Source organism: Oncorhynchus tshawytscha, unplaced genomic scaffold, assembly GCF_018296145.1.
Source record: "Oncorhynchus tshawytscha isolate Ot180627B unplaced genomic scaffold, Otsh_v2.0 Un_contig_2371_pilon_pilon, whole genome shotgun sequence".
Classification (NCBI taxonomy): domain Eukaryota; kingdom Metazoa; phylum Chordata; class Actinopteri; order Salmoniformes; family Salmonidae; genus Oncorhynchus; species Oncorhynchus tshawytscha.
In genome coordinates, this window is record NW_024609230.1 from 33,533 (window position 1) to 60,822 (window position 27,290).

The following is a 27,290-nucleotide window of genomic DNA, read 5'->3' on the forward strand; positions in this document are numbered from 1 at the left end:
CACGATTAGCAGGCTCAGGGCATGCTTCCTCACACGATTGGCTGGCTCAGGGCATGCTTCCTCAAGAGCAGTACAGATTTAGGATCTTAATTTGATGACTATTTTGTATCTGAGAATGTTCCTGCACGGCAGGAAAGGCAAACTTGTAGTGTAGGGTTAGGGTTAGGGTTAGGGTTAGGGTTAGGGTTAGGGTTAGGTTTAGGGTTAGGGTTAGGGTTAGAGGGTTAGGTTAGGGTTAGGGTTAGGGTTAGGTTTAGGGTTAGGGTTAACCCTATTTTGTAGCTGAGAATGTTCCTGCACGGCAGGAAAGGCCAACTTGTAGTGTATTCAGGGTTTTAAAAAGGTTCTAAAGTTTGTCATTTTCACGTTAAAATGTAAGACTTGATTTGCCCTGATGAAGCATGTTTTAACGCCTTCATAAAAAATACCCATGAATTATAATCCACACAATAATTCACATTTCTTGTTGCTGCAGGATTTGTTTCCTGTTATAGCAAACTGGCTGGAATGAAGATCTTACATCTGCAGTGTCCTGGATGCACACTGACCCCTGCTCTCTCTCCATCCTACAATCTGAGATAATAGTTACTATTCCACTTGGTCAGGTGGTTAGGTCAGGGTGATCTGGGGGGTTTGACACAGTTAGTTATATAATACATGTGTTTTTTTAACATGCAGAATATGGTGCTGGTTTGTTACTCTCAATGACTAACCAATCATCTTGAGATTGAACTAATAACCAACCTATCAGAAATGGGCTGCTTGAACTAATAACCAACCTATCAGAAATGGGCTGCTTGAACTAATAACCAACCTATCAGAAATGGGCTGCTTGAACTAATAACCAACCTATCAGAAATGGGCTGCTTGAACTAATAACCAACCTATCAGAAATGGGCTGCTTGAACTAATAACCAACCTATCAGAAATGGGCTGCTTGAACTAATAACCAACCTATCAGAAATGGGCTGCTTGAACTAATAACCAACCTATCAGAAATGGGCTGCTTGAACTAATAACCAACCTATCAGAAATGGGCTGCTTGAACTAATAACCAACCTATCAGAAATGGGCTGCTTGAACTAATAACCAACCTATCAGAAATGGGCTGCTTGAACTAATAACCAACCTATCAGAAATGGGCTGCTTGAACTAATAACCAACCTATCAGAAATGGGCTGCCAATAAGAATAGAAGTTACGTTGTCAAAATACAGAATATCACAGGCACCATAAACTACCATGAAAGAAAAACAACAGTAGCAAGACCTTGTACGGATGAGGAAATATATGTGATTTAGATAGTATGTTTTGGAAAAAGGGATAGAAGGATGAATCTTGTACGAGAGAAAGAAATGAAGAATCCCAGTTGAGAGAGGGTAGAGAGAGAGGGAGAGAGAGATGAGAGATAAATAGAGGGAATGAGAAAGGAGAGAGAGATAAATAGAGTTTAAATGAGAGAAAGAGTGAGAGAAAAAAGAGCAAGAGAGAGAGAGGGGGAGAGAGAGGAATCAAGCAGTGAGCCTCCATCTGCAGCTTGGCTGGGCTCTGCTCTGGGAGAGAGGGAGGGAGAGAGTCAGTCAGGAGACATGCCTTCTGGCAGGAATCTAGCTGTAGAGCTGTAGAAGAGACAGCTGTGTTTGGTGGAGGTATTTTTAAACGCATCAATGCTGCTCCAATCCCCTCGCCTCGGCCCTCCTATTTATAGCTGGGGCCGGCCATTGTTCTATTTCTGTCACCTGTGGGCCACGCTGTTGTTAATTCACATGCAAATGAAGCTTGCACCCTCTCCGGCTCAAGCATTACTTTCCTGTGAGAGGTGGACGGGTAAACAGTGCACGGCTTAGCTCATCTCTGACTAGTACACCCCCCACTGGAAGGTTGAAACACAGGCAGGCTCACTCTCACCGCTCAGACATTACTGAGAGAGGAACAGAGAGGAGAAGACAGACAGACGAGAGAGAGAGACGACAGAGAGAGAGATCAGAGGGAATAAGAGCAGGGTAGTAGCTCAGTGTCACAACAAGAGAAGAGAATCAGACTGCAAGTCATCTTCTAACTCTGTCTGAACAGGGACTTCTTGACTGAAGCTCTGTGTTCTATGGTGCTGTGTAGTCACAGTATAGTGGGGAAAGCCTCACAGAGGGAGTGTGTGGTGTGGTTATTGTATTGCGTTTCAGCACAGCAAGAGAGAGAGAGTTTCCTCAGAGGAAAAGGAGGAGAGTTGTTTCTGTCTCTAGTCTCCGTACGCCGTCGTGGTCGTTCCCCTGAGTGCACTGCTGTGAGAGGGTTGGCTCTTTAGGGACAGGAAGAGCAGGACTTGCGATGCGACCTGAGCGCTGAGTGGAGTATGCTGCAGACGATTTACGAGAGCGAGTCAAATTTCTCCACCACAACAAACAAGCTCGTTGTCCACCAGCAACTCTTGGACCAGCAGAAGATGCACAATGTTAACTCAGGTGACCAGACCCACCATGCTCTCTCTCTGCTCCTAAAGGGATAGCCTATCTTTCTCTTTTTCCTCTGGATTTTTACAGCACTCTTATCCTCTCTCTCTGTTTCTCTTCATCTGGCGGTCTGCCGCTCTCTCTCCTTATTTCCCACTCTCTCTCTCTCTCTCTTTTCTCTCACTCTCTCACTCACTACCTCCCTCTCCCTCGGTTTCATTCTCTCAACTCTCCGGTCTCTCCCAGTCAGTCTCTATCTGTCTGCCTCTGTGAAAGGAGGGCTCCAAACTTCTCAGCACAGCAACGCGTTATGATCAGGCACTGCTTTCTGTATCCAGGTATTTACATGTGTGATATTATACTGCATGGTTTTACAGTGTGCAGTGCTTCTGGATGGGCAGTTCCTCCTTGTATTCATTTACTCTCATTGTTTCTCTGTTTGCTAGTGTCTGAAAGGAGTAAAACAAACATGTTTAAAACTGTCTGTATAGTGAGTGTTAGTAAATACACATAGTTTTATCATTGTGTGGATATGGGACTGAATGCACAGTTTGGATTTGTTTTGGTGCATATTAATAGCACTGTGCTTTTTACAGTCATTGTCACCACAATGAAATGGCATGAAAACATGAAAGGGATGTTGTGTTTGGAAGGGAGGCTTCCATGTCAGGCTTCACGTTTTGGGGTATAACAGTAGCAGGAAATGCCAAGGTAAAAATACAGACAGTACAAGGCAAAGGGAAATGAACATCAAAAGATTATCTCTGCGTCTCTGTGGATGTTTACCAAACACAATGACATTCTATTCCTGACCTGAGAAATGAATCTCAGGGTTCAAACAAATCTGACATCATTCTGAGTAATGTCGGTTTACGGTATTCACTCAATGTGAGTCACTCTGTTATTCTCTGCCTTTTGGACTTGTGGTAGTTCAGAACATTCACTTGGCTGTTGTCATCTAATGGGACCAGCATTGTATTATGGGAAAGCACACACACTACAGTAAATGTCAGGAGTTTTGGTGGGCAGCATTGTTATGACAATACACAGATTGAGTCATGTACTGCGTATTGTGGGCAGAGAGTGGTATACAGGAAATGAATATTATGGCTATTGATTTCTCAATAACTTGTGAACATCAGAGATAAACGCTTAAATGATTCATTTCACACATCCTCACATTGATCACCAAGGATACCACATGCTCTGTGGACATGACTCTTATAGTGTGTTTCTGTAAACTCAGTGTATTTCTCCTCATACGCATTGTACTGTTGTCTGTTGTAGAACTATATTTAACCACCAGTACAATATATTAACTACAGGACAAACACATATCTACTTAATTTACCACAGAATAAAAACATCTCTACTTAATTAACTACAGAACAGACACGTCTCTACTTCATTAACTACAGGACCAACACATCTATACTTCATTAACTACAGGACAAACACATCTATACTTCATTAACTACAGGACCAACACATCTCTACTTAATCAACTACAGAACAAACACATCTCTACTTAATTAACCACAGAACATACACATCTCTATTTAATTAACTACAGGACCAACACATCTCTACTTCATTAACTACAGAACAAACATATCTACTTAATTAACCACAGAACAAACACATCTCTACTTAATTAACCACAGAACATACACATCTCTACTTCATTAACTACAGGACCAACACATCTCTATTTAATTAACTACAGAACAAACACATATCTACTTCATTAACTACAGGACCAACACATATCTACTTAATTAACCACAGAACATACACATCTCTATTTAATTAACTACAGAACAAACACATATCTACTTCATTAACTACAGGACCAACACATCTCTATTTAATTAACTACAGAACAAACACATATCTACTTCATTAACTACAGGACCAACACATATCTACTTAATTAACCACAGAACATACACATCTCTATTTAATTAACTACAGAACAAACACATATCTACTTCATTAACTACAGGACCAACACATCTCTACTTCATTAACTACAGGACCAACACATCTCTATTTAATTAACCACAGAACAAACACATATCTACTTCATCTCTACTTCATTAACTACAGTACCAACACATCTCTACTTCATTAACTACAGAACAAACACATATCTACTTCATTAACTACAGAACAAACACATATCTACTTCATTAACTACAGAACAAACACATCTCTACTTCATTAACTACAGGACCAACACATCTCTACTTCATTAACTACAGTACCAACACATCTCTATTTAATTAACCACAGAACAAACACATATCTACTTCATCTCTACTTCATTAACTACAGTACCAACACATCTCTACTTCATTAACTACAGAACAAACACATATCTACTTCATTAACTACAGAACAAACACATATCTACTTCATTAACTACAGGACCAACACATCTCTACTTCATTAACTACAGAACAAACACATATCTACTTCATTAACTACAGAACAAACACATCTCTACTTCATTAACTACAGGACCAACACATCTCTACTTCATTAACTACAGTACCAACACATCTCTATTTAATTAACCACAGAACAAACACATATCTACTTCATCTCTACTTCATTAACTACAGTACCAACACATCTCTACTTCATTAACTACAGAACAAACACATATCTACTTCATTAACTACAGAACAGACACGTCTCTACTTCATTAACTACATACTGCATTGTTATTCTATTCTGTCCTATTCTATTCTGCTCTGTTCGATTATATTCTATTATAGTATGTCTCTATTCTATCCTATTCTATCCTGCTCTGTTCTATTATATTATGTCTCTTCTCTGTCCTATTCTATTCTGTTCTTCTCTATTCTATTCTGTCCTATTCTATTTTGTCCTATTCTGTTCTGCTTTGTTCTATTATGTTCTAATCTGTCCTATTCTATTCTGGTCTGTTTGATTCTTTTGTATTCTGCTCTGTTCTATTATATTATATTGTATTCTGTCCTATTCTATTCTGTTCTGTTCTATTCTGTCATATTCTATGATATTCTGCTCTGTTCTATTATATTATATTCTGTTCTGCTCTGTTCAATTCTGTTGTATTCTATTTTGCTCTGTTCTATTCTGCTCTGTTCTATTCTGCTCTGTTTTATTCTATTCTGTTGTATTGTATCCTGTAGACAAGCTGAAAGGTAGTACAGTACATTATCCTTGGTAGTCAGCAGAACAAGAAGAGCAGAACAAGTGTGAATAAGGCTCTAGTATGACACATTCTATCTCCTCTGCTCTGTCAATAGAACACCAGGTCAATCCCAACATCCATTGCTGCTTTTCTCTCTCCTTCAAGCCAAGCATTTCAGCTCTTCTTGTTCTTCTTCTCGCAGAACATTATCTGCCAAACAACAAGATATTTTAAGTGCCTGAAATTCAGGCTTCTTGCTTATTCTGTGGGTCAGCTATTCTTAGGTGTGTTATTTTGGGCTTATGGCATTAGCCAGCTAAGATTAGGTGCCTTGCTGTCTTTATCACTCCATCTCAGCAGCCAGCAGCACACCCCTGATATAACAGTGCTTTTGGAAGGAGAGATATAGTTCATTTATCATTCACCTATTAAGTGTGTGTGTGTGTGTGTGTGTGTGTGTGTGTGTGTGTGTGTGTGTGTGTGTGTGTGTGTGTGTGTGTGTGTGTGTGTGTGTGTGTGTGTGTGTGTGCCTGTCTCTTATTCTGGTTTCACTTGTTGACGATTATATTTTCGGTTCTAAAAATAGCCTTGTCACATGCCTTTTATGACGGCTGCATGGGAGGCAGGGAGGCACCACAGTGACTGCTGCACAGCACACAGGTCTGTTCTGTTGGACTAAGACCATGGAGACAAGGTAAACAGGGTAGACAGGGCAGACAGGGCAGACAGGGTAGACAGGGAAAACAGGGTAGACAGGGAAAACAGGGTAGACAGGGTAAACAGGGCAGACAGGGTAAACAGGGTAGACAGGGTAAACAGGGCAGACAGGGCAGACAGGGTAAACAGAAGTTGTTAGGAATTTGACCTAGTGAAGCTCACATACAGAAAGATACACATACATTCATTTCCTGACAGTACACATGTTAGACATAACATCTGAAACCATCTAACATGGTGTGTTATGAGTGGGTTTATAATCACATTCAATGGTGATGAAGCTGTCCTTGCCACTGTCTGGAGAACCAACATTCATAAAGGTTTCTGTCCACAGAGCTCTTCATGAATTCACACTTCACTTAATAACACTCTCATCTCTCCGGCTTTCATGTTGAAGAAGCTCAATGAATTCAGAGGGAGGAAGACAACATGTCTTTGTGATTTTAATGAGATGAGCCATGTAGCAGTGACATCAACATGTTCTAACGTGACCAAAACAAAGTGCTCAGACACAAAGGCTTTTTGAAAAAGAGAAAATGACTAATTAGTTAACTGAATGTAATGTCAGGAAGTGGGATTGTTGAGAATAATAAAACACAAAACAACACTGTGTTTATAATGCGCTATAATATGACCATGGCCTCTCCTTTGTCTGCTGCTCTCTCTACCGTTATATTCATTTCAATCATCTGCTGCTTAACAAAGACTGTCATTGGTGAATTAGATTTGTATATTGCATTACAGTTACTCTGTACCCCTTCTGCATTACAAATATGTAACAAGATGTTCCTCTTGAACTGTTAAACAATAGTTGAACGTTCCAAATATACGGTTTGAAAATGAATAATACCAAGACTACGATAAGCATAGTCTTGGTATCAAGCAATTATTTCTTCACTATAATAATTTGATACAAATTTGCTGAAATTTAGAGGAACATAATATTAGAGGACCAGCTGTTGTTGCGTAATTTCTAATACACAACGGCCTATCAGAGTGTCTATACGGCCTATCAGAGTGTCTATACGGCCTATCAGAGTGTCTATACGGCCTATCAGAGTTATCTATACGGCCTATCAGAGTTATCTATACGGCCTATCAGAGTGTCTATACGGCCTATCAGATCAGAGTGTTACGGCCTATCAGAGTTCTATCTATACGGCCTATCAGAGTATCTATACGGCCTATCAGAGTTATCTATCAGACGGCCTATAGTGTCTATACGGCCTATCAGAGTTATCTATACGGCCTATCAGAGTGTCTATACGGCCTATCAGAGTGTCTATACGGCCTATCAGAGTGTCTATACGGCCTATCAGAGTTATCTATACGGCCTATCAGAGTGTCTATACGGCCTATCAGAGTGTCTATACGGCCTATCAGAGTGTCTATACGGCCTATCAGAGTTATCTATACGGCCTATCAGAGTGTCTATACGGCCTATCAGAGTTATCTATACGGCCTATCAGAGTATCTATACGGCCTATCAGAGTGTCTATACGGCCTATCAGAGTGTCTATACGGCCTATCAGAGTGTCTATACGGCCTATCAGAGTTATCTATACGGCCTATCAGAGTGTCTATACGGCCTATCAGAGTTATCTATACGGCCTATCAGTGAGTGAGTGTCTATACGGCCTATCAGAGTGTCTATACGGCCTATCAGAGTGTCTATACGGCCTATCAGAGTGTCTATACGGCCTATCAGAGTGTCTATACGGCCTATCAGAGTGTCTATACGGCCTATCAGAGTTATCTATACGGCCTATCAGAGTTATCTATACGGCCTATCAGAGTTATCTATACGGCCTATCAGAGTTATCTATACGGCCTATCAGAGTGTCTATACGGCCTATCAGAGTTATCTATACGGCCTATCAGAGTTATCTATACGGCCTATCAGAGTTATCTATACGGCCTATCAGAGTTCTCTATACGGCCTATCAGAGTTGTCTATACGGCCTATCAGAGTTATCTATACGGCCTATCAGAGTTATCTATACGGCCTATCAGAGTTATCTATACGGCCTATCAGAGTTATCTATACGGCCTATCAGAGTTATCTATACGGCCTATCAGAGTTATCAGGCCTATCAGAGTTATCTATACGGCCTATCAGAGTCTATACGGCCTATCTATACGGCCTATCAGAGTTATCTATACGGCCTATCAGAGTGTCTATACGGCCTATCAGAGTGTCTATCTATCAGAGTTATCTATACGGCCTATACGGCCTATCAGAGTGTCTATACGGCCTATCAGAGTGTCTATACGGCCTATCAGAGTGTCTATACGGCCTATCAGAGTGTCTATACGGCCTATCAGAGTGTCTATACGGCCTATCAGAGTTATCTATACGGCCTATCAGAGTTATCTATACGGCCTATCAGAGTTGTCTATACGGCCTATCAGAGTGTCTATACGGCCTATCATCTATACGGCCTATCAGAGTGTATCTATACGGCCTATCAGAGTGTCTATACGGCCTATCAGAGTGTCTATACGGCCTATCAGAGTGTCTATACGGCCTATCAGAGTGTCTATACGGCCTATCAGAGTGTCTATACGGCCTATCAGAGTTATCTATACGGCCTATCAGAGTTATCTATACGGCCTATCAGAGTGTCTATACGGCCTATCTATCACGGCCTATCAGTTGTCTATACGGCCTATCAGAGTGTCTATACGGCCTATCAGAGTGTCTATACGGCCTATCAGAGTTATCTATACGGCCTATCAGAGTATCTATACGGCCTATCAGAGTGTCTATACGGCCTATCAGAGTGTCTGTACGGCCTATCAGAGTTATCTATATGGCCTATCAGAGTGTCTGTATGGTGTGAAGCTCTGTTGAGTTGCTCTGAATGTGCTGGGCCCACATCCGTCCATCACTGGGCTGATGCTTGGACCTGTACAAGGAAAAAGACAGGCTTCGCATGGCATCCTGGGGAGGTAGTAAAGTGCTATACAAATGTGAAACGTACAGTTCTCTCTGTCTGCCACCGTTATGTACATTATCTTGATTGTGTTGCTATGTTACTGTACATTACAGAACGGTAGTGATTTTGGGAGGTGACAGAGTCCTATAGACTGTATAAAGCAGTGCCCCATGGTTGGACAGTTTCATTACATTAAAGGGCTATTTCTGGATTTTCACCAGTCAGATGAACTTGTGGATACCATTTTTATTAGTGCAATTGCTAACTAGCATGCTTGCAGATAACCATAGACTTCCAGTCATTGTGCTAACGCTAGTTAGCATTGGCTGACGAGACTACCTCTAACTTCCTTCATACTGGACACGGAGACACACCACAGAGTTCATCTGACTCTTGGGAAGTAGATAAAGGGCCTCATTGCCAAATTCCCCAAGTATCCCTTTAAGGACATACACATTAAACTCTATGGTGAATGACCAGGGTTTGAGTGGTTCGGTTTGTGGCTCGGCAGCGGCTCGGCTCCTTTTGTTAGCGTTAGATGATAGCCTGCAAGCCACAGCTCTGTTTGAGCTGCGAAGACGAGCCTGACCGCCTGGGACTTAAAAATAAAGCTCTGTTTCCTGCTTTAGACGTGCCAGCTGCCCAAAAATAACAAGGCACTTAATGAGAGATCCAGCACCACATAGCAGACCCAAGCATCAGGCTATTCCTGCCCTGAAACATCTTCTGCATCTCCCAGGTTCTATTTATACAAGGCCAGTTAGAAAGAGCTCTGAGAGCTTGGTTGAATGTCACAATGTTTTTGGAAAGCAGGAAAAAGTATTGTTTGGGATTGTGGGATTGTTGGATTGACTATATTGCACTGTATTTATAATTAAGTGTCAGTTGTTGTGATCTATTTTTTTGTTTGTTGATGTCTTTTCACTTATATTCAAATCATTTTGTATTGTTGGATTGTAAGTGTTATATTATTATTATTATTATTATTGGCTTGTTGTTTGTTGCTGTCTTTTAACAAATGTGTCTGTAAGAGCCAAAACAGATGTAGAATCTTATTTGATCGCTCTTTTGTTGCTGAGAATTCTTCTTTGCCACAGGAAATGCAGATGAGCTTCCTACTTTACATAAATTCACTGAAAACCCTCATTTACACACTGTTATATTAATATTATTGCACTTTTTATAGTCTTCACAGAGCTCTATAATATTATTATGGTCTATACAGAGATTTCTAATATTATTATGGTCTATACAGAGATCTATAATTTTATTATAGTCTTCACAGAGCTCTATAATATTATTATGGTTTTCACAGAGATCTATAATATTATTATGGTTTTCACAGAGCTCTATAATATTATTATGGTCTATACAGAGATCTATAATATTATTATGGTCTATACAGAGATCTATAATATTATTATGGTCTATACAGAGATCTATAATATTATTATGGTCTATACAGAGATCTATAATATTATTATGGTCTATACAGAGATCTATAATATTATTATGGTCTATACAGAGATCTATAATATTATTATGGTCTATACAGAGATCTATAATATTATTATGGTCTATACAGAGATCTATAATATTATTATGGTCTATAATATTATTTATCTATAGTATTATTATGGTCTATACAGAGCTCTATAATATTATTATGGTCTATACAGAGATCTATAATATTATTATGGTCTATACAGAGATCTATAATATTATTATGGTCTATACAGAGATCTATAATATTATTATGGTCTATACAGAGATCTATAGTATTATTATGGTCTATACAGAGCTCTATAATAATATTATGGTTTTCAAAGAGCTCTATAATTGTATTATAGTCTTCACAGAGATCTATAATAATATTATGGTCTTCACAAAGTGTTGCTATGAGTAAGCAGTCAAGCAAAGTACCATCAGAAAGATGAATAACCTAATAATTAACCTAGTGGTGATATGTCTACTTAGTGTCAAAGTGTCGGCCACAGTCTCATCTCCATTCAGAATGATATATTAAACACTATGGGCCAGTTTCTCGGACACTGATTAATTAAGACAATACAATATATATAAAGGTATGTGGACACCCCTTCAAATGAGTGGATTTGGCTATTTCAGCCACATCCGTTGCTGACAGCACACAGCCATGCAATCGTCATATGATGCCACCTTTCCAACAAGTCAATTCGTCAAATGTATGCCCTGCTAGAGCTGCCCCAGTCAACTGTAAGTGCTGTTATTGTGAAGTGGAAACGTCTAGGAGCAATAACGGCTCAGCCACAAAGTGGTAGGCCACACAAGCTCACAGAAAGGGACCTCCGAGTGCTGAAGCGCACAAAAATCGTCTGTCCTCGGTTGCAACACTCACCACCCAGTTCCAAACTGCCTCTCGAAGAAAACGTCAGCACAAGAACTGTTCGTCAGCAGCTTCACTAAATGAGTTTCCATAGCCGAGCAGTGGCACACAAGCCTAAAATCAACATGCGCAATGCCAAGCGTTGGCTGGAGTGGTGTAAAGCTCGCCACCATTGGACTCTGGAGCAGTGAAACGCATTCTCTGGAGTGATGAATCACGCTTCACCATCTGGCAGTCCAACGGACGAATCTGGGTTTGGCGGATGCCAGGAGAACACTACCTGCCCCGACTGTAAAGTTTGGAGGAGGAAGAATAATGATCTGAGGCTGATATTTCATGGTTTGGGCTTGGCCCCTTAGTCCCAGTGAAGGGAGAACTTTGTGGCAACAGTTTGGGGAAGGCCCCTTAGTTCCAGTGAAGGGAAAACTTTGTGGCAACAGTTTGGGGAAGGCCCCTTAGTTCCAGTGAAGGGAAAACTTTGTGGCAACAGTTTGGGGAAGGCCCCTTAGTTCCAGTGAAGGGAAAACTTTGTGGCAACAGTTTGGGGAAGGCCCTTTCCTGTTCCAGTGTGGAAGAACTTTACAGATCTGCACAGAGCCCTGACTTCAGCCACATCCAACACCTTTGGGATGAATTGGAACGTTGACTGTGAGCCAGGCTTAATCGCCCAACATCAGTGCCCGACCTCACTAATGCTCTTGTGGCTGAATGGAAGCAAGTTCCCGCAGCAATGTTCCAACATCTAGTAGAAAGCCTTCCCAGAAGAGTGGAGGCTGTTATAGAAGCAAAGGGGGCCATCTCCATATTAATGCCCATGATTTTGGAATGAGATGTCTGACGAGCAGGTGTCCACATACCTTTGGTCATATAGAGTCTGTCACTTTTTTATTGAATGTTTTTATTGAACCTTTATTTAACTCGGTCAGTCAGTTAAGAACAAATTCCTGTTTTACAATAACGGCCTCGGCCAAACCCTCCCCTGACCCGGACGACGCTGGGTCAATTGTGTGCCGCCCTGTGATTCAATGATGAGTCTCCATTAAGCATGCTTTTTAGTCCAGGACGAGGCTTCTTCTGTGTCTGGGAAACTGGCCCTATAGCCGATCCATTGACTGCAAATGAAGCAGGACACCACCTATGGTATGTAGCTGTAGGATCTAACATGGGCACTGTCTTCTAGCCTATTATCATTATTATTATTATTATTAGACAAATAGATGATGGGAAGAGATCCAAGAACACATATCTCACATCACAGACGTCACAACATGTAACACTCTCACCAGTCCAGACGACTTGTCTCTATTCTCTCTCTCTCTCTGCTGTGTGGTGGGTGAAGCCTGCTAGTGTGACTCCTCAAGGTAAAAACAGACACGTACTGTGTCCCACATGGCACCCTATTCCCTATGGGCTCTGGTCAAAAGTAGTGCACTATATAGGAAATAGGGTGCCAAATGGGAAGCAACCACCTGCCATTGCCATGCCAACGTCTCAAATGAAGGCTGTGATCGTCACTCTAACCGCCATGGGGGCTAACGAGAGACAGATCTGTTATAGAAATAAAGACGTTGGGGACAGGCGGTCACGTAGCTGTATGGTGGTAGTGTTGGCCCGGGGTGTCAGAGAGGAGGCTAGTGCAGTGGGAGTGCAGCCACTGGTTATGAGTCACCCTATCCCCTGTTGGCAGGGCCCTCGGAGGGGAAGAATTTGGGCATGGGGCAGGGTGCTGCTTGTTTCTCCCTGGTGCTAAAAACAAATTGGACCTGTCATTCATAAATCTCCTTTACCCGCCAGTCCCTGCCGTTGGCGCTTAGTGACACCTCTCCACCAATGAGGAGGCCCCATCACTTCTTTCGCTCAAGGAAAACTGCAGGTGAATTAATATCTAGTAGTAACAGTTTATTGTATCTTCTTCAAAAAGCCAAAGAGGTTGATTCAGTGCTCCTTCAGGGCGTTTAGCTTAAAAACAAAACTCTGTGTTAAATTAAGCAGACAGCCTGACATCCGTGACAGTCTTTCACACATTGTCTATATTAAGACCCAGGCAGCTCAGAAAATCTGTTATATTTAGCCGTAGTTACTGCTGCTTCCGTGTTCTCCTCCTATTTGCAGTGCATCAACAGCAGATTTCAGTTTCACGTATAACATTTGACATAGTCATTTCTGAATCCTAAACTTAGCCGTAGGCAGCCACAGATATAACCAGATAGACATTGGTCTATTTTAATGTCGGTGTATGATGCTGGTTAATTCAAAACAGACATGATGATAATATCTTGGGCAAAGATCTGCCTTCTTTACTATGTGTTCTGTTTAACAGGGTGCTGTGTCTCTATACAGTCTGCACTTGACCTGAACAACAGATGGCTTATGTTGATAAGAAGTGTAAGGACTAGTTTGAAAAAAATATTTCAACTTATAAAATAGTTTTCCCGCCGACTTAAAATGTTGCATCTTACAATGTAACTGTAACTTTGGTCATGTTAACTTTCTAAATGGACGTTACTTAAAGTCTGAAGGTGGCTGGGGTCACTTACCTTTCTGGAACAACTACCATTGTTTAAATGGAAGAATCTGCAGTGGAGAGTAAACCTTGCATCCTCATTCCATATTCCCTATGCACAGTTGAAGTCGGAAGTTTACATACACCTTAGCCAAATACATTTAAATGCAGTTTTTCATAATTCCTGACATTTAATCCTAGTAGAAAGTCCCTGTCTTAGGTCAGTTAGGATCAACACTTTATTTTAAGAATGTGAAATGTCAGAATAATAGTAGATAGAATGATTTATTGCAGCTTTTATTTCTTTCATCACATTCCCAGTGGGTCAGAAGTTTACATACACTCAATTAGTATTCGGTAGCATTGCCTTTAAATTGTTTAACTTGGGTCAAATGTTTCGGGTAGCCTTCCACAAGCTTCCCACAATAAGTTGGATGAATTTTAGCCCATTCCTCCTGACAGAGCTGGTGTAACTGAGTCAGGTTTGTAGGCCTCCTTGCTCGCACACACTTTTTCAGTTCTGCCCACAAATTTTCTATGGGATTGAAGTCAGGGCTTTGTGATGGCCACTCCAATACCTTTGTTGTCCTTAAGCCATTTTGCCACAACTTTGGAAGTATGCTTGGGGTCATTGTCCATTTGGAGGACCCATTTGCGAACAAGCTTTAACTTCCTGACTGATGTCTTGAGATGTTGCTTCAATATATCCACCAATTTTCCTACGTCATGATGCCATCTATTTTGTGAAGTTCACCAGTCCCTCCTGCAGCAAAGCACCCCCACAACATGATGCTGCCACCCACTGTGCTTCACGGTTGGGATGGTGTTCTTCACCTTGCAAGTCTCCCCTTTTTTCCTCCAAACATAACGATGGTCATTATGTCCAAACAGTTCTATATTTGTTTCATCAGACCAGAGGACATTTCTCCAAAAAGTACGATCTTTGTCCCCATGTGCAGTTGCAAACCGTAGTCTGAAATTTGTGGAGAGGTTGAAAAACGAGTTTTAATGACTCCAACCTAAGTGTATGTAAACTTCTGACTTCAACTGTATTTATAGTGCCCTACTTTTGAACAGGGTCGATATGGCTCTGGTCAAAAGTAGTGCACTAAATAGGAAATAAGGTCAAAGGTGTCCTTTTTCCTCACCTCTTAGAGCTTGGACCATTTCGAAAAAACACACATGAATTTCACTTGTGAACACGTGAAGTGTTCCAAAAACACATGTTTTCATGTGATCACTTGTGATCTTATGTGAAGTTAATGTAATAATGTGAAAACCTGTAAAGCAACATGTGATAACCATTTCCTTTCATGTGATAACCATTTCCTTTCATGTGATAACCATTTCCTTTCTGTAAGGGGAGGAGTCATATCGCTGTTTTGTGCTCTATGATTCTGCTGGAACCTCGTTAGGTTGGGAGCCACAATGCTGTGCTGATTGATTCTGATGGAGTCATGGAGCTGTGCTGTATTATTCTGATGGAGTCACAGAGCTGTGCTGTATGATTCTGATGGAGTCACAGAGCTGTGCTGTATGATTCTGATGGAGTCACAGAGCTGTGCTGTATGATTCTGATGGAGTCACAGAGCTGTGCTATATGATTCTGATGGAGTCATAGAGCTGTGCTGTATGATTCTGATGGAGTCATAGAGCTGTGCTATATGATTCTGATGGAGTCATAGAGCTGTGCTATATGATTCTGATGGAGTCACAGAGCTGTGCTGTATAATTCTGATGGAGTGACAGAGCTGTGCTGTATGATTCTGATGGAGTCACAGAGCTGTGCTGTATGATTCTGATGGAGTCACAGAGCTGTGCTGTATGATTCTGATGGAGTCACAGAGCTGTGCTGTATGATTCTGATGGAGTCACAGAGCTGTGCTGTATGATTCTGATGGAGTCATAGAGCTGTGCTGTATGATTCTGATGGAGTCACAGAGCTGTGCTGTATAATTCTGACGGAGTCACAGAGCTGTGCTGTATAATTCTGATGGAGTCACAGAGCTGTGCTGTATGATTCTGATGGAGTCCCAGAGCTGTGCTGTATGATTCTGATGGAGTCACAGAGCTGTGCTGTATAATTCTGATGAGTCACAGAGCTGTGCTGTATGATTCTGATGGAGTCCCAGAGCTGTGCTGATTGATTCTGATGGAGTCACAGAGCTGTGCTGTATGATTCTGATGAGTCACAGAGCTGAGCTGTGCTGTATGATTCTGATGGAGTCACAGAGCTGTGCTGTATGATTCTGATGGAGTCACAGAGCTGTGCTGTATGATTCTGATGGAGTCACAGAGCTGTGCTGTATGATTCTGATGGAGTCACAGAGCTCACAGAGCTGTGCTGTATGATTCTGATGGAGTCACAGAGCTGTGCTGTATCACAGATTCTGATGGAGTCACAGAGCTGTGCTGTAGTCACAGATTCTGATGGAGTCACAGAGCTGTGCTGTATGATTCTGATGGAGTCCCAGAGCTGTGCTGTATGATTCTGATGGAGTCACAGAGCTGTGCTGTATAATTCTGATGAGTCACAGAGCTATGCTGTATGATTCTGATGGAGTCCCAGAGCTGTGCTGATTGATTCTGATGGAGTCACAGAGCTGTGCTGTATAATTCTGATGAGTCACAGAGCTGTGCTGTATGATTCTGATGGAGTCACAGAGCTGTGCTGTATGATTCTGATGGAGTCCCAGAGCTGTGCTGTATGATTCTGATGGAGTCACAGAGCTGTGCTGTATGATTCTGATGGAGTCACAGAGCTGTGCTGTATTATTCTGATGGAGCCTCAGCTGGATTCTCCAGTTCAAAGTGGAGCGTCTTAATACTCGTCACAGTGAGGGTAGGGAATTAAATATGAAATTAATAAGACATCACAGTGCTGGGTTCTCCCTCAGCCAGCCAGCAGGTGTTTTTCTGTCTATATTTAATTCCATTAGAGAAGCAGCAGTGTCGTACCGCCAGGGTCCTTGCTGTCTGTCTGACTCACTGCCGTACGCAGCCCTTTCATTGGTTCAAAGGTTCACCACTGCGCCTGGAACACCTCCGGTGCTGCTACAAGATAGTATTTTGTCAAGTACTTACCACTAAGATGAATATTCCCTGTCACTAGAGGAAGGCTGTGTGCTACAGGTGCTGGGCTGCTCTTTGACAGGAGTTCCTCTGTTATTTAAAATGAGCTGTTTTTAGAACACAGAGAAGAGAGAGAGAGAGGGAGGGAGGGAGGGAGGGAGGGAGGGAGGGAGGGAGAGGAGAGAGAGAGGAGAGGGAGGGAGGGAGGGAGGGAGGGAGGGAGGAAGGAAGGAGGGAGAGGAAGGGGAGGGAGGGAGGGAGGGAGGGTGAGAGGGAGGGTGGGAGGGAGGGAGGGAGGGAGGGAGGGAGGGAGGGAGGGAGGGAGGGAGGGAGGGAGGGAGGGAGGGAGGGAGGGAAGGAGGAGGGAGGGAGGGAAGGAGGGAGGGAGGGAGGGAGGGAGGGAGGGAGGGAGGGAGGGAGGGAGGGAGGGAGGGAGGGAGGGAGGGAGGGAGGGAGGGAGGGAGGGAGGGAGGGAGGGAGGGAGGGAGGGAGGGAGGGAGGAAGGAGGGAGGGAGGGAGGGAGGGTGAGAGGGAGGGGAGGGAGGGAGGGAGGGAGGGAGGGAGGGAGGGAGGGAGGGAGGGAGGGAGGGAGGGAGGGAGGGAGGGAGGGAGGAAGGAAGGAGGGAGGGGAGAGGGAGGGAGGGAGGGAGGGAGGGAGGGAGGGAGGGAGGGAGGGAGGGAGGGAGGGAGGGAGGGAGGGAGGGAGGGAGGGAGGGAGGGAGGGAGGGAGGGAGGGAAGGGAGGGAGGGAGGGAGGGTGGGAGGGAGGGAGGGAGGGAGGGAGGGAGGGAGGGACCGAGAGAGAGGGAGGGAGGGAGGGAGAGAGAGAGAGGGATGAAGTACAGTCTTGGGGGAGTCCCCTTTGCTCTCTTCACTCTCTGAATGTGACAAAGAAATTAGAAAACCCCTAGCATCAAGTAAACAGAACACAAACTGGGAGGATAAGGAAATATGGTGATGGTATCTTTGATTCCATTCATGTAGCCTTTCTCAAGACAAGGTACAGGTTACAATGCAATCATTATTATTGTGTTTGTGGCATGATGTGTGTACGTATTTTTTATTTTTTTCTCCTAATGTATCAACTCTTACATAGCGATAACAGTCTTAAAAGGATGATGGTAGTTTACCTGCCCCAGCCCCAGTGTCACACAGCAACTGTAGCTAGGATAGGAAGGATGAGACAAGGAGACAACACGCAACAAGACTCTATATCTGTTCTGCAGGAAGGAGGGACATTATTATGTCGCCTGCCGCCGCCTGCAAACGTTACCATGGCAGCCAGTTAGGGTGGTAGTGGTGGTGGAAAGGATGTGGGGTTGTCAGAACCCAGGATTGCGGCACTTGCTTTAATGTTTCTATTTATAATCATTTATAACGACAGCGCCGCCCGCTGCACCACACAGAGGGGTTGGTTGGATGGTGTAATGAAAAACTGGTTGCACCGCCACCACCAAGCGGAGGAAAGACAATATGTTTCACATTATCAGTGGACACTATAACAGGGAAGGTATGTTGTTAACGGACAACTGGGCTAATGGAGACCTTTTCTGGTAGGGCTCAACTCTGGCCAATTTGGGTTTGACATTTTATGCCTTTTACATGTGCAGCACGAGTGAGGAACGCTTAGACTGCGTCCCAAATGGCACCCTATTCCATTTATAGTGCACTATTTTTGACCAGAACCCTATCTGGGGAATAGGGTGTCATTTTGGATGCAGCCTTCTAGTGGCCACCGATTCCCATAGTGTGAACAGGTACAGTGAACGCTGTCAGGATTCTCACAACAGGTGCTGCCTGAAACACTGCCTGTATTTGTTCTCCTAAATGTGACCCTTGAGAAGATTACGGCAGTGAATGCACCCGATAAATCTCCCCTCAGCCTTTGGCATTTTAAGTAGGTTTGAATATTTTCTTTCAGGCTAAAAATGGAAGAGACATGTATAAGGCCTGTACAGTGTGTACTCTTCTCACAATGTGACTGATGCCATGACAAGAATAGAACTAGAATATTCTCCAAGAGTTGGAAAAAAGCTAAACGTAGCAGTGAACAAAATGTCCTGTCACCAGAGAACAGTAGTTACTATCTGGTATTATGAGACATGGGTTGCTTTAAAACAAAAGGCTTGCTGTTCTCCTTAACCTCATATGACAGGAGGAGAGATACAGTGACACAGTAACCTGGGTTTAACCATCCTCTCCTCTGGGGCAGAGAGATGGACTAGCCTTGTCCTCTATGGTGTAAATGAGAGGAGGAGAGATACAGTAACCTGGGTTTAACCATCCTCTCCTCTGGGTCAGAGAGATGGACTAGCCTTGTCCTCTATGGTGTAAATGAGAGGAGGAGAGATACAGTAACCTGGGTTTAACCATCCTCTCCTCTGGGGCAGAGAGATGGACTAGCCTTGTCCTCTATGGTGTAAATGAGAGGAGGAGAGATACAGTAACCTGGGTTTAACCATCCTCTCCTCTGGGGCAGAGAGATGGACTAGCCTTGTCCTCTATGGTGTAAATGAGAGGAGGAGAGATACAGTAACCTGGGTTTAACCATCCTCTCGTCTGGGGCAAAGAGAAAATATTTTGACATACCAATTAGGATCTGGCAAAGAAATACTTGAATCAGTTGTAGAATCCATTGCCCTTTATGGCTGTGAGGTCTGGGGTCCGCTCACCAACCAAGAATTCACAAAATGGGACAAACACCAAATTGATACTCTCCATGCAGAATTCTGCAAAAATATATTTTGTGTACAACGTAAAACACCAAATAATGCATGCAGAGCAGAATTAGGCCGATACCCGCTAATTATCAAAATCCAGAAAAGAGACGTTAAATTCTACAACCACCTAAAAGGAAGCGATTCCCAAACCTTCCATAGCAAAGCCATCACCTACAGAGAGATGAACCTGGAGTCCCCTAAGCAAGCTGGTCCTGGGGCTCTGTTCACAAACACAAACACACCCCACAGAGCACCAGGACAGCAACACAATCATGAGAAAACAAAGGACCCCAGCACCAGGACAGCAACACAACCATGAGGAAACAAAAAGAGAATTACTTGACATATTGGAAAGAATTTACAAAAAAACTGAACAAACTAGAATGCTATTTGGCCCTAAACAGAGAGTACACAGTGGCAGAATACCTGTGACTGACCCAAACTTAAGGAAAGCTTTGACTATGTACAGATTCAGTGAGCATAGCCTTGCTATTGAGAAAGGCCACCGAAGGCAGACATGGCTCTCAAGAGAAGACAGGCTATGTGCTCACTGCCCAGAATATGAGGTGGAAACTGAGCTGCACTTCTTAACCTAATGCCAAATCTATGACCATATTAGAGACATATTTCCCTCAGATTACACAGATACACAAAGAATTTGAAATCAAACCTAATTTTGATAAACTCCCATATTTATTGGTGAAAAAACAGTGTGCCATCACAGCAGCAAGATGTGTGACCTGTTGCCACAAGAAAAGGGAACCAGCGAAGAACAAACACCAATGTAAATTCATCCCATATTTATGTTTATTTATTGTCCCTTTTGTACTTGAACTATTTGCACATAATATGACATTTGTAATGTTTTTATTCTTTTGGAACTTTTGGAGTGTAATGTGTACTGTTCATTTTTATTGTTTATTTCAATTTTGTTTATTATCTAATTCACTTGCTTCGGCAATGTTAACATATGCTTTTCCCATGCCAATAATGCCCTTAAATTGAATTGAATAGAGAGAGAGAGAGAGAGAGAGAGAGAGAGAGAGAGAGAGAGAGAGAGAGAGAGAGAGAGAGGAACACCAAAACATTTGTATTTTTATTTTGTTAATATTTCAAACATTAAATTGTAAACCAGAGATGTGTTCTGGTTGATGATGCAGAGTGGAGGGAGTCAAGAGGGAGCACATCCCCTAAATTGATGCTTTATTTATTTATTTATGGAGCCGTGAACAGACAGGATTTTCATGTAAATACTTGAAATAACTACTGAGACATGTCGTGCCAAGGGTCCATTGAGTCTCTGTGCTGTTGCCCTAAGTGGGCTCCCTGAAGACTTGAAGGCTTTGTGTCAGGAAGTGATCTGCTGTTTGTTTATAGAAACTGTAATATAATTGTGGCTTTTTGTGGATGACACGAGAAGAGGAGACACAGGGAGGAGGAGAGACAGAGGCAGGGAGGAGGAGAGGAGACGCAGGGAGGAGAGGAGACGCAGGGAGGAGGAGAGGAGATGCAGGGAGGAGGAGAGGAGACGCAGGGAGGAGGAGAGGAGACGCAGGGAGGAGGAGAGACAGAGGCAGGGAGGAGGAGAGGAGGAGGAGGAGGAGGAGAGGGCAGGGAGGAGGAGAGGAGACGCAGGGAGGAGGAGAGGAGACTCAGGGAGGAGGAGAGACAGAGGCAGGGAGGAGGAGAGGAGACGCAGGGAGGAGGAGAGACAGAGGCAGGGAGGAGGAGAGGAGGCAGGGAGGAGGAGAGGAGGCAGGGAGGAGGAGAGGAGACGCAGGGAGGAGGAGAGGAGACTCAGGGAGGAGGAGAGACAGAGGCAGGGAGGAGGAGAGACAGAGGCAGGGAGGAGGAGAGGAGACACAGGGAGGAGGAGAGACAGAGGCAGGGAGGAGAGGAGGCAGGGAGAAGTTCCTGTCTTTGGTTCCTGTCTCTCTCTCTTTTCTTTTGGCTCTGTGCCCATAAGCTGTCTTTCCCTTCGAAAGCTTCTCCTCTTTCCTCTGCTGAAAACACCATGCACTTTGTATTGGGACTCATGTAATGCAAAGTACAGTTTGTTCTCTGCAACAGGACTGTTAAGTAACGCAGAGTGGGAACTCACTAAGACTAATGTGGGCATGTTTATGAATATGAATATAATATAGGAAAATATTGTGCTCATAGTTCATATTCCCTCCCTCCCTCTCCCAGTGGACATTAAGCCAGAGGTACTTTTGGATCCCGTGTCTCCGTTGGACCTGCGTACAGACCTGAGGATGCTAGGGCCTGGCTCAGACCCGGGAATGTGGGAGCGTCAGTTGCAGCAGGAGCTGCTCCTCATCCAGAAACAGCAGCAGGTCCAGAAACAGCTGCTGATCAGCGAGTTCCAGAAGCAGCATGAGAATCTGACCCGCCAGCACCAGGCCCAGCTCCAGGAGCACCTCAAGGTCAGGACTACAACATCAACTACAGTATACTATAGCAACAGTAGTATAGCATAGCATAGCATAGTATAGTATAGCAACAATAGTATAGCATAGCATAGTTAGCAACAGTAGTATAGTATTGTATAGCAAAGAATAGTATAGTATAGAACCTGACACCAGGCCCAGCTCCATGAGTAAATCATAGTCAGAATCCCTCAGTTAAACAGAACAATAGTTTACAAACAGTAGTATAGCATAGTCAGAGTACAGTATAGAAATAGTATAGTATAGTAATAATATAGCCAAATATAGTAATAGTATAGTAATAATAGAGTATAGCATAGTAATAGCAGGATAGTATAGTAATAGTATAGTACTACTGTAGTACTAATATAGTATATTATAGCAATAGTACCGAAATAATATAGGACTCGTATGGCAATAGTATCGTGATAGTATATAAATAGTATAGTAACAGTATATAATTAGTATAGTAATAGTATAGCAATAGCGTAGTAGTAGTATAGTAGTCGTATAGTAATATTAGCATGGTATAGTAATAGTATATTAATATTAGCATAGTATCGTAATAGTACAGAATTGTATAGTAGCAGTATAGTGATATTAGCATAGTATAGTACTAGAATAGAAATAGTATAGTAATAGTTTAGCAATATTAGCATAGCATAGCATAGTAATAGTATAGAAATAGTATAGTAATAGAATAGTAGTAGTATCGTATGGTAATGTTATAGTAATAGTAATGTATAGGATGGTAGTAGTATACAGCAGTACAGTAATACTATTGCAATAGTGATAGTATGGTGTAGTAATATTGTAGTAATAGTATAGTATTGTAATAGTATAGTAATAGTAATATTAGCATGGTATAGTATATTAATTTTATAGTAATAGCAATAATATTGTATAGTATAGAAATAGTATAGTATAGGGATAATATAGCATTACTATACTATTACAATAAGTAATAGTATAGTAATAATACAGCATAGTATAGTAATACTATTGTAATAGTCCAGTAATAATATAGTATGGCATAGTAATAGTATAGTATAGACATAGTATAGTAATAGTATGGTAAAAGCATAGTGGTATTATAGCGATGGGATAGCACTGGTATAGTAATATTAGCATAGCATAGTAATAGTAATAATATAGTGTGGTAATAGTATACTACAGCACTATAATAGTATAGTAGCAGCATAGTAACAGTATAATAATAGTAATATTATAGTATAGTAATTGTATAGTGATAGTATAGTAATATTAGTATGGTAATATTAGTATAGTAATGTAGTATAGTAGTATAATAGTAGTAGTAATATCATAGTATAGTAATTGTATAGTGATAGTATAGTAATATTAGTGTGGTAATATTAGCATAGTAATGTAGTATAGCAGTATTATAGTAGCAGCAATTATATAGTGTAGTATAGTAATAGTAGCATAGTATAGGATAGTAATAATATAGTGTGGTAATAGTATACTACAGCACTATAATAGTATAGTCGCTGCATAGTACCAGTATTTTAATAGTAATATTATAGTTTAGTAATTGTATAGTGATAGTATAGTAATATTAGTATGGTAATATTAGCATAGTAATGTAGTATAGTAAAATTATAGTAGTGGCAATAATATAGTATAGTATAGTAATAGTAGCATAGTATACTATAGTAATAGTATAGTATTGTGATAGTGAATATATAGTAGTTCATAATTCTTGTGTGTGTGGTACGATATCTTTGATGCAAGGTTGCTAGATTATAGGCTATGCTAGGAGAAAAACAGTCACAGATCCTCACTGGAAACAATGCTTCAAGTGCATTCGGAAAGTATTCAGACCCCTTCCCTTTTTCCACATTTTCTTACATTACAGCCTTATTCTAAAATGGATTAAATTAATTATCATCAATCTACACACAATACCCCATAATGACAAAGCTAAAACAGTTTATTAGCTTATTTACATAAGTATTCAGACCTTCTGCTATGAGACTCGAAAGTGAGCTCGGGTGCATCCTGTTTCCATTGATCATCCTTGAGGTGTTTCTACAACTTGATTGGAGTCCACCTGTGGTCATTTCAATTGATTGGACATGATTTGGAAAGGCAGTTGACAGTGCATGTCAGAACAAAAACCAAGCCATGGGGTCGAAGGAATTGTCCGTAGAGCTCCGAGACAGGATTGTGTCGAGGCACAGATCTGGAGCAGGATACCGAAAAAGGTCTGCAGCATTGAAGGTCCACAAGAACACAGTGGCCTCCATCATTATTAAATGGAATTAAATGGAAGAAGTTTGGAACTAGGGCTGGGCGATATGGCCAAAATCTCATATCCCAATATAGGTCGTTTCATATCCCGATTATGATACATATCCCGATATAGTTCGTTCCATATCCCGATAATGATACATATCACGATATAGCACATTTTCTGTAAATTCAATGAATAAATAGTTATAAAATGACCACATGTAAATGCCTATTCTTTCTTTTTGGGTCTCATTCGTAGACTCTCTTCGTACTGTTTCACATCATTCTTGCGAAAGTGGTAAAAGAGGTTAGTGGTGTTTGAGCCTGTTGTCAGGACCGGCCTGTAGCATATTTTGGTCGGTTTTCTGGTCCATGTCAGACTTGTCATACCCAAACCACGTCCATACGACCGAAGTAGCCCCTCTTTTAGGTACGGCTCTGTGCTCTGTGTCACGTTCACTCTCCTCCATGTTTGTTTGTTTCAAATTTCCTTCCAAATGACGAAAAATATTTCCGCAAAGAGTGTGATTTGCGACGAAATAAACGATAGAGCACAATATGAAACGATAGACGTTTTTCTATCGTCGCACCATATATATCATCATATCGCCCAGCGCTATTTGGAACTACCAAGACTCATCCTAGAGCTGGTTGCTTGACCAAACTGAGCAATCGGGGCATTGGTGAGGGAGGTGACCAAGAACCCGATAGTCACTGACAGAGTGCCAGAGTTCCTCTGTGGAGATGGGAGAATCTTCCAGAAGGACAACCATCTCTACAGCACTCCACCAATGGTAGAGTGGCCAGATGGAAGCCACTCCTCAGTAAAAGGCACATGGCAGTCCGCTTGGAGTTTGCCAAAAGGCACCTTAAGGATTCCCAGAGTATGAGAAACAAGATTCTCTGGTCTTATGAAACCAAGATTGAACTCTTTGGCCTGAATTCCAAGCGTCATGTCTGGAGGATGGTGAAGCATGGTGGTGACAGCATCATGTTGTGGGGATGTTTTTCAGTGGCAGGGACTGGGAGACTAGTCAGTATTGAGGGAAAGATGAACGGGGCAAAGTACAGAGAGATCAAAATCTGCTTCATAGAGTTCAGGACCTCAGATTTGGGTGAAGGTCCACCTTCCAACAGGACAATGACCGTAAGCACACTGCCAAAACAACACAGGAGTGGCTTCGGGACAAGTCTTTTAACGTCCTTGAGTGGTCCAACCAGAGCCTGAACTTGAACCCGATCGAACATCTCTGGAGAGACCTGAAAATAGCTGTGCAGCGACGCTCCCCATCCAAACTGACAGAGCTTGAGAGGATCTGCAGAGAAGAATGAGAGAAACTCCCAAAATACAGGTGTTTGTAGAGTCATAACCAAAAAGACGCAATGCTGTAATTGTTGCCAAAGGTGCTTCAACAAAGTACTGAGTAAAGGGTCTGGATACTTATGTAAATGTGATATTTCCTGTTTTTATTTTTAATACATTTCCAAAAATGTTGAAAAACCTGTTTTTGCTTCGTCATTATGGGGTATTGTGTGTAGATTGATGAGGGGGAAAAACAAATCCATTTTAGAATAGGGCTGTGACGTAACAAAATGTGGAAAAAGTCAAGGTGTCTGAATATTTTCCGAATGCACTGTAAATACTTCAATATGATCTAGTTATTTTCAGTACAGGTTTCCCCCTTTTTACCAGGACTACACTACACAGCACCTTCACCACTATAGTTTGTTACTCTATTGCTGGGGTCCATACTGTCTGACTGACTGATTGACTGGATCTCTGTATCTCCCTCTCTCTCACTCTCTCTCCTTCTCCCTCCATCTCTCTCTCTCTCTCACCCCTTCTCTCTCTCTCTCTCTGTATCTCCCTCTCTCTCACTCTCTCTCCTTCTCCCTCTGTCCGTCTGTCTCTCTCTCTCTCTCTCTCTCTCTCTCTCTCTCTCTGTCTCTCTCTCTGTCTCTCTCTCTCTGTCTCTCTCTCTCTCTCTCTCTCTCTCTCTCTCTCTCTCTCTCTCTCTCTCTCTCTGTCTCTCTCTCTCTCTCTCTCTCTCTCTCTCTGTCTCTGTCTATCTCTCTCTGTCTCTCTGTCTCTCTCTCTGTCTCTCTCTCTCTCTCTCTCTCTCTCTCTCTCTCTCTCTCTCTCTCTCTCTGTCTCTCTCTCTCTCTCTCTCTCTCTCTCTGTCTCTGTCTATCTCTCTCTCTCTCTCTCTGTCTCTGTCTCTGTCTCTCTCTCTCTCTCTGTCTCTCTCTCTCTCTCTCTCTCTCTCTCTTCTCTCTCTCTCTCTCTCTCTCTCTCTCTCTCTCTCTGTGTGTTAGCTGCAACAGGAGCTGCAGGCCATGAAGCAGCAGCAGGAGCTGGTGGAGAAGGAGAGGAGGCAGCAGCTGCAGCAGCAACAGAGCCAGCAGGAGAAGGAGCAGGAGAGACATCGCAGGGAGCAGCATGTCCTCTGTCTCAGCCTCAGGGGCAAGGAGCGCACCAGAGAGAGTAAGAGCTCACCACCGAGCACTCACCACAGCTAACTCTCTGCCCAATCACTGATAACTAACCTCCTCCCCAACTCAATTGATACTGCATATATAGATAGATAGAGGGCTCGTGAACAAGATTAACCGATAACTAACTGCTAGTTTACCAACCAAAACCTTGGAGGCAGCTAACTCAC

The 27,290-nt window shown here is 42.4% G+C and overlaps 1 protein-coding gene across 6 annotated transcripts in view; it reads left to right on the forward strand.

Annotated features, from left to right (window-relative positions):
* The first annotated feature begins 1,817 nt into the window (after positions 1–1,817).
* The window catches only part of hdac9b (histone deacetylase 9b), a 64,528-nt gene continuing 39,055 nt past the window's right edge, over positions 1,818–27,290 (forward strand). For 2 of the 6 annotated variants that reach the window (XM_042314570.1, XM_042314571.1), the window contains exons 1-3: positions 1,818–2,458; positions 22,136–22,371; positions 26,953–27,112. In XM_042314570.1, the coding sequence (XP_042170504.1) occupies positions 2,350–2,458; positions 22,136–22,371; positions 26,953–27,112 (505 nt within the window). In that variant the 5' untranslated portion in view covers positions 1,818–2,349. Of the gene's footprint in view, positions 2,459–2,692; positions 2,785–22,135; positions 22,372–26,943; positions 27,113–27,290 lie in introns of all 6 variants that reach the window. The other 4 variants (XM_042314569.1, XM_042314572.1, XM_042314568.1 and 1 more) reach the window with 4 other exon arrangements.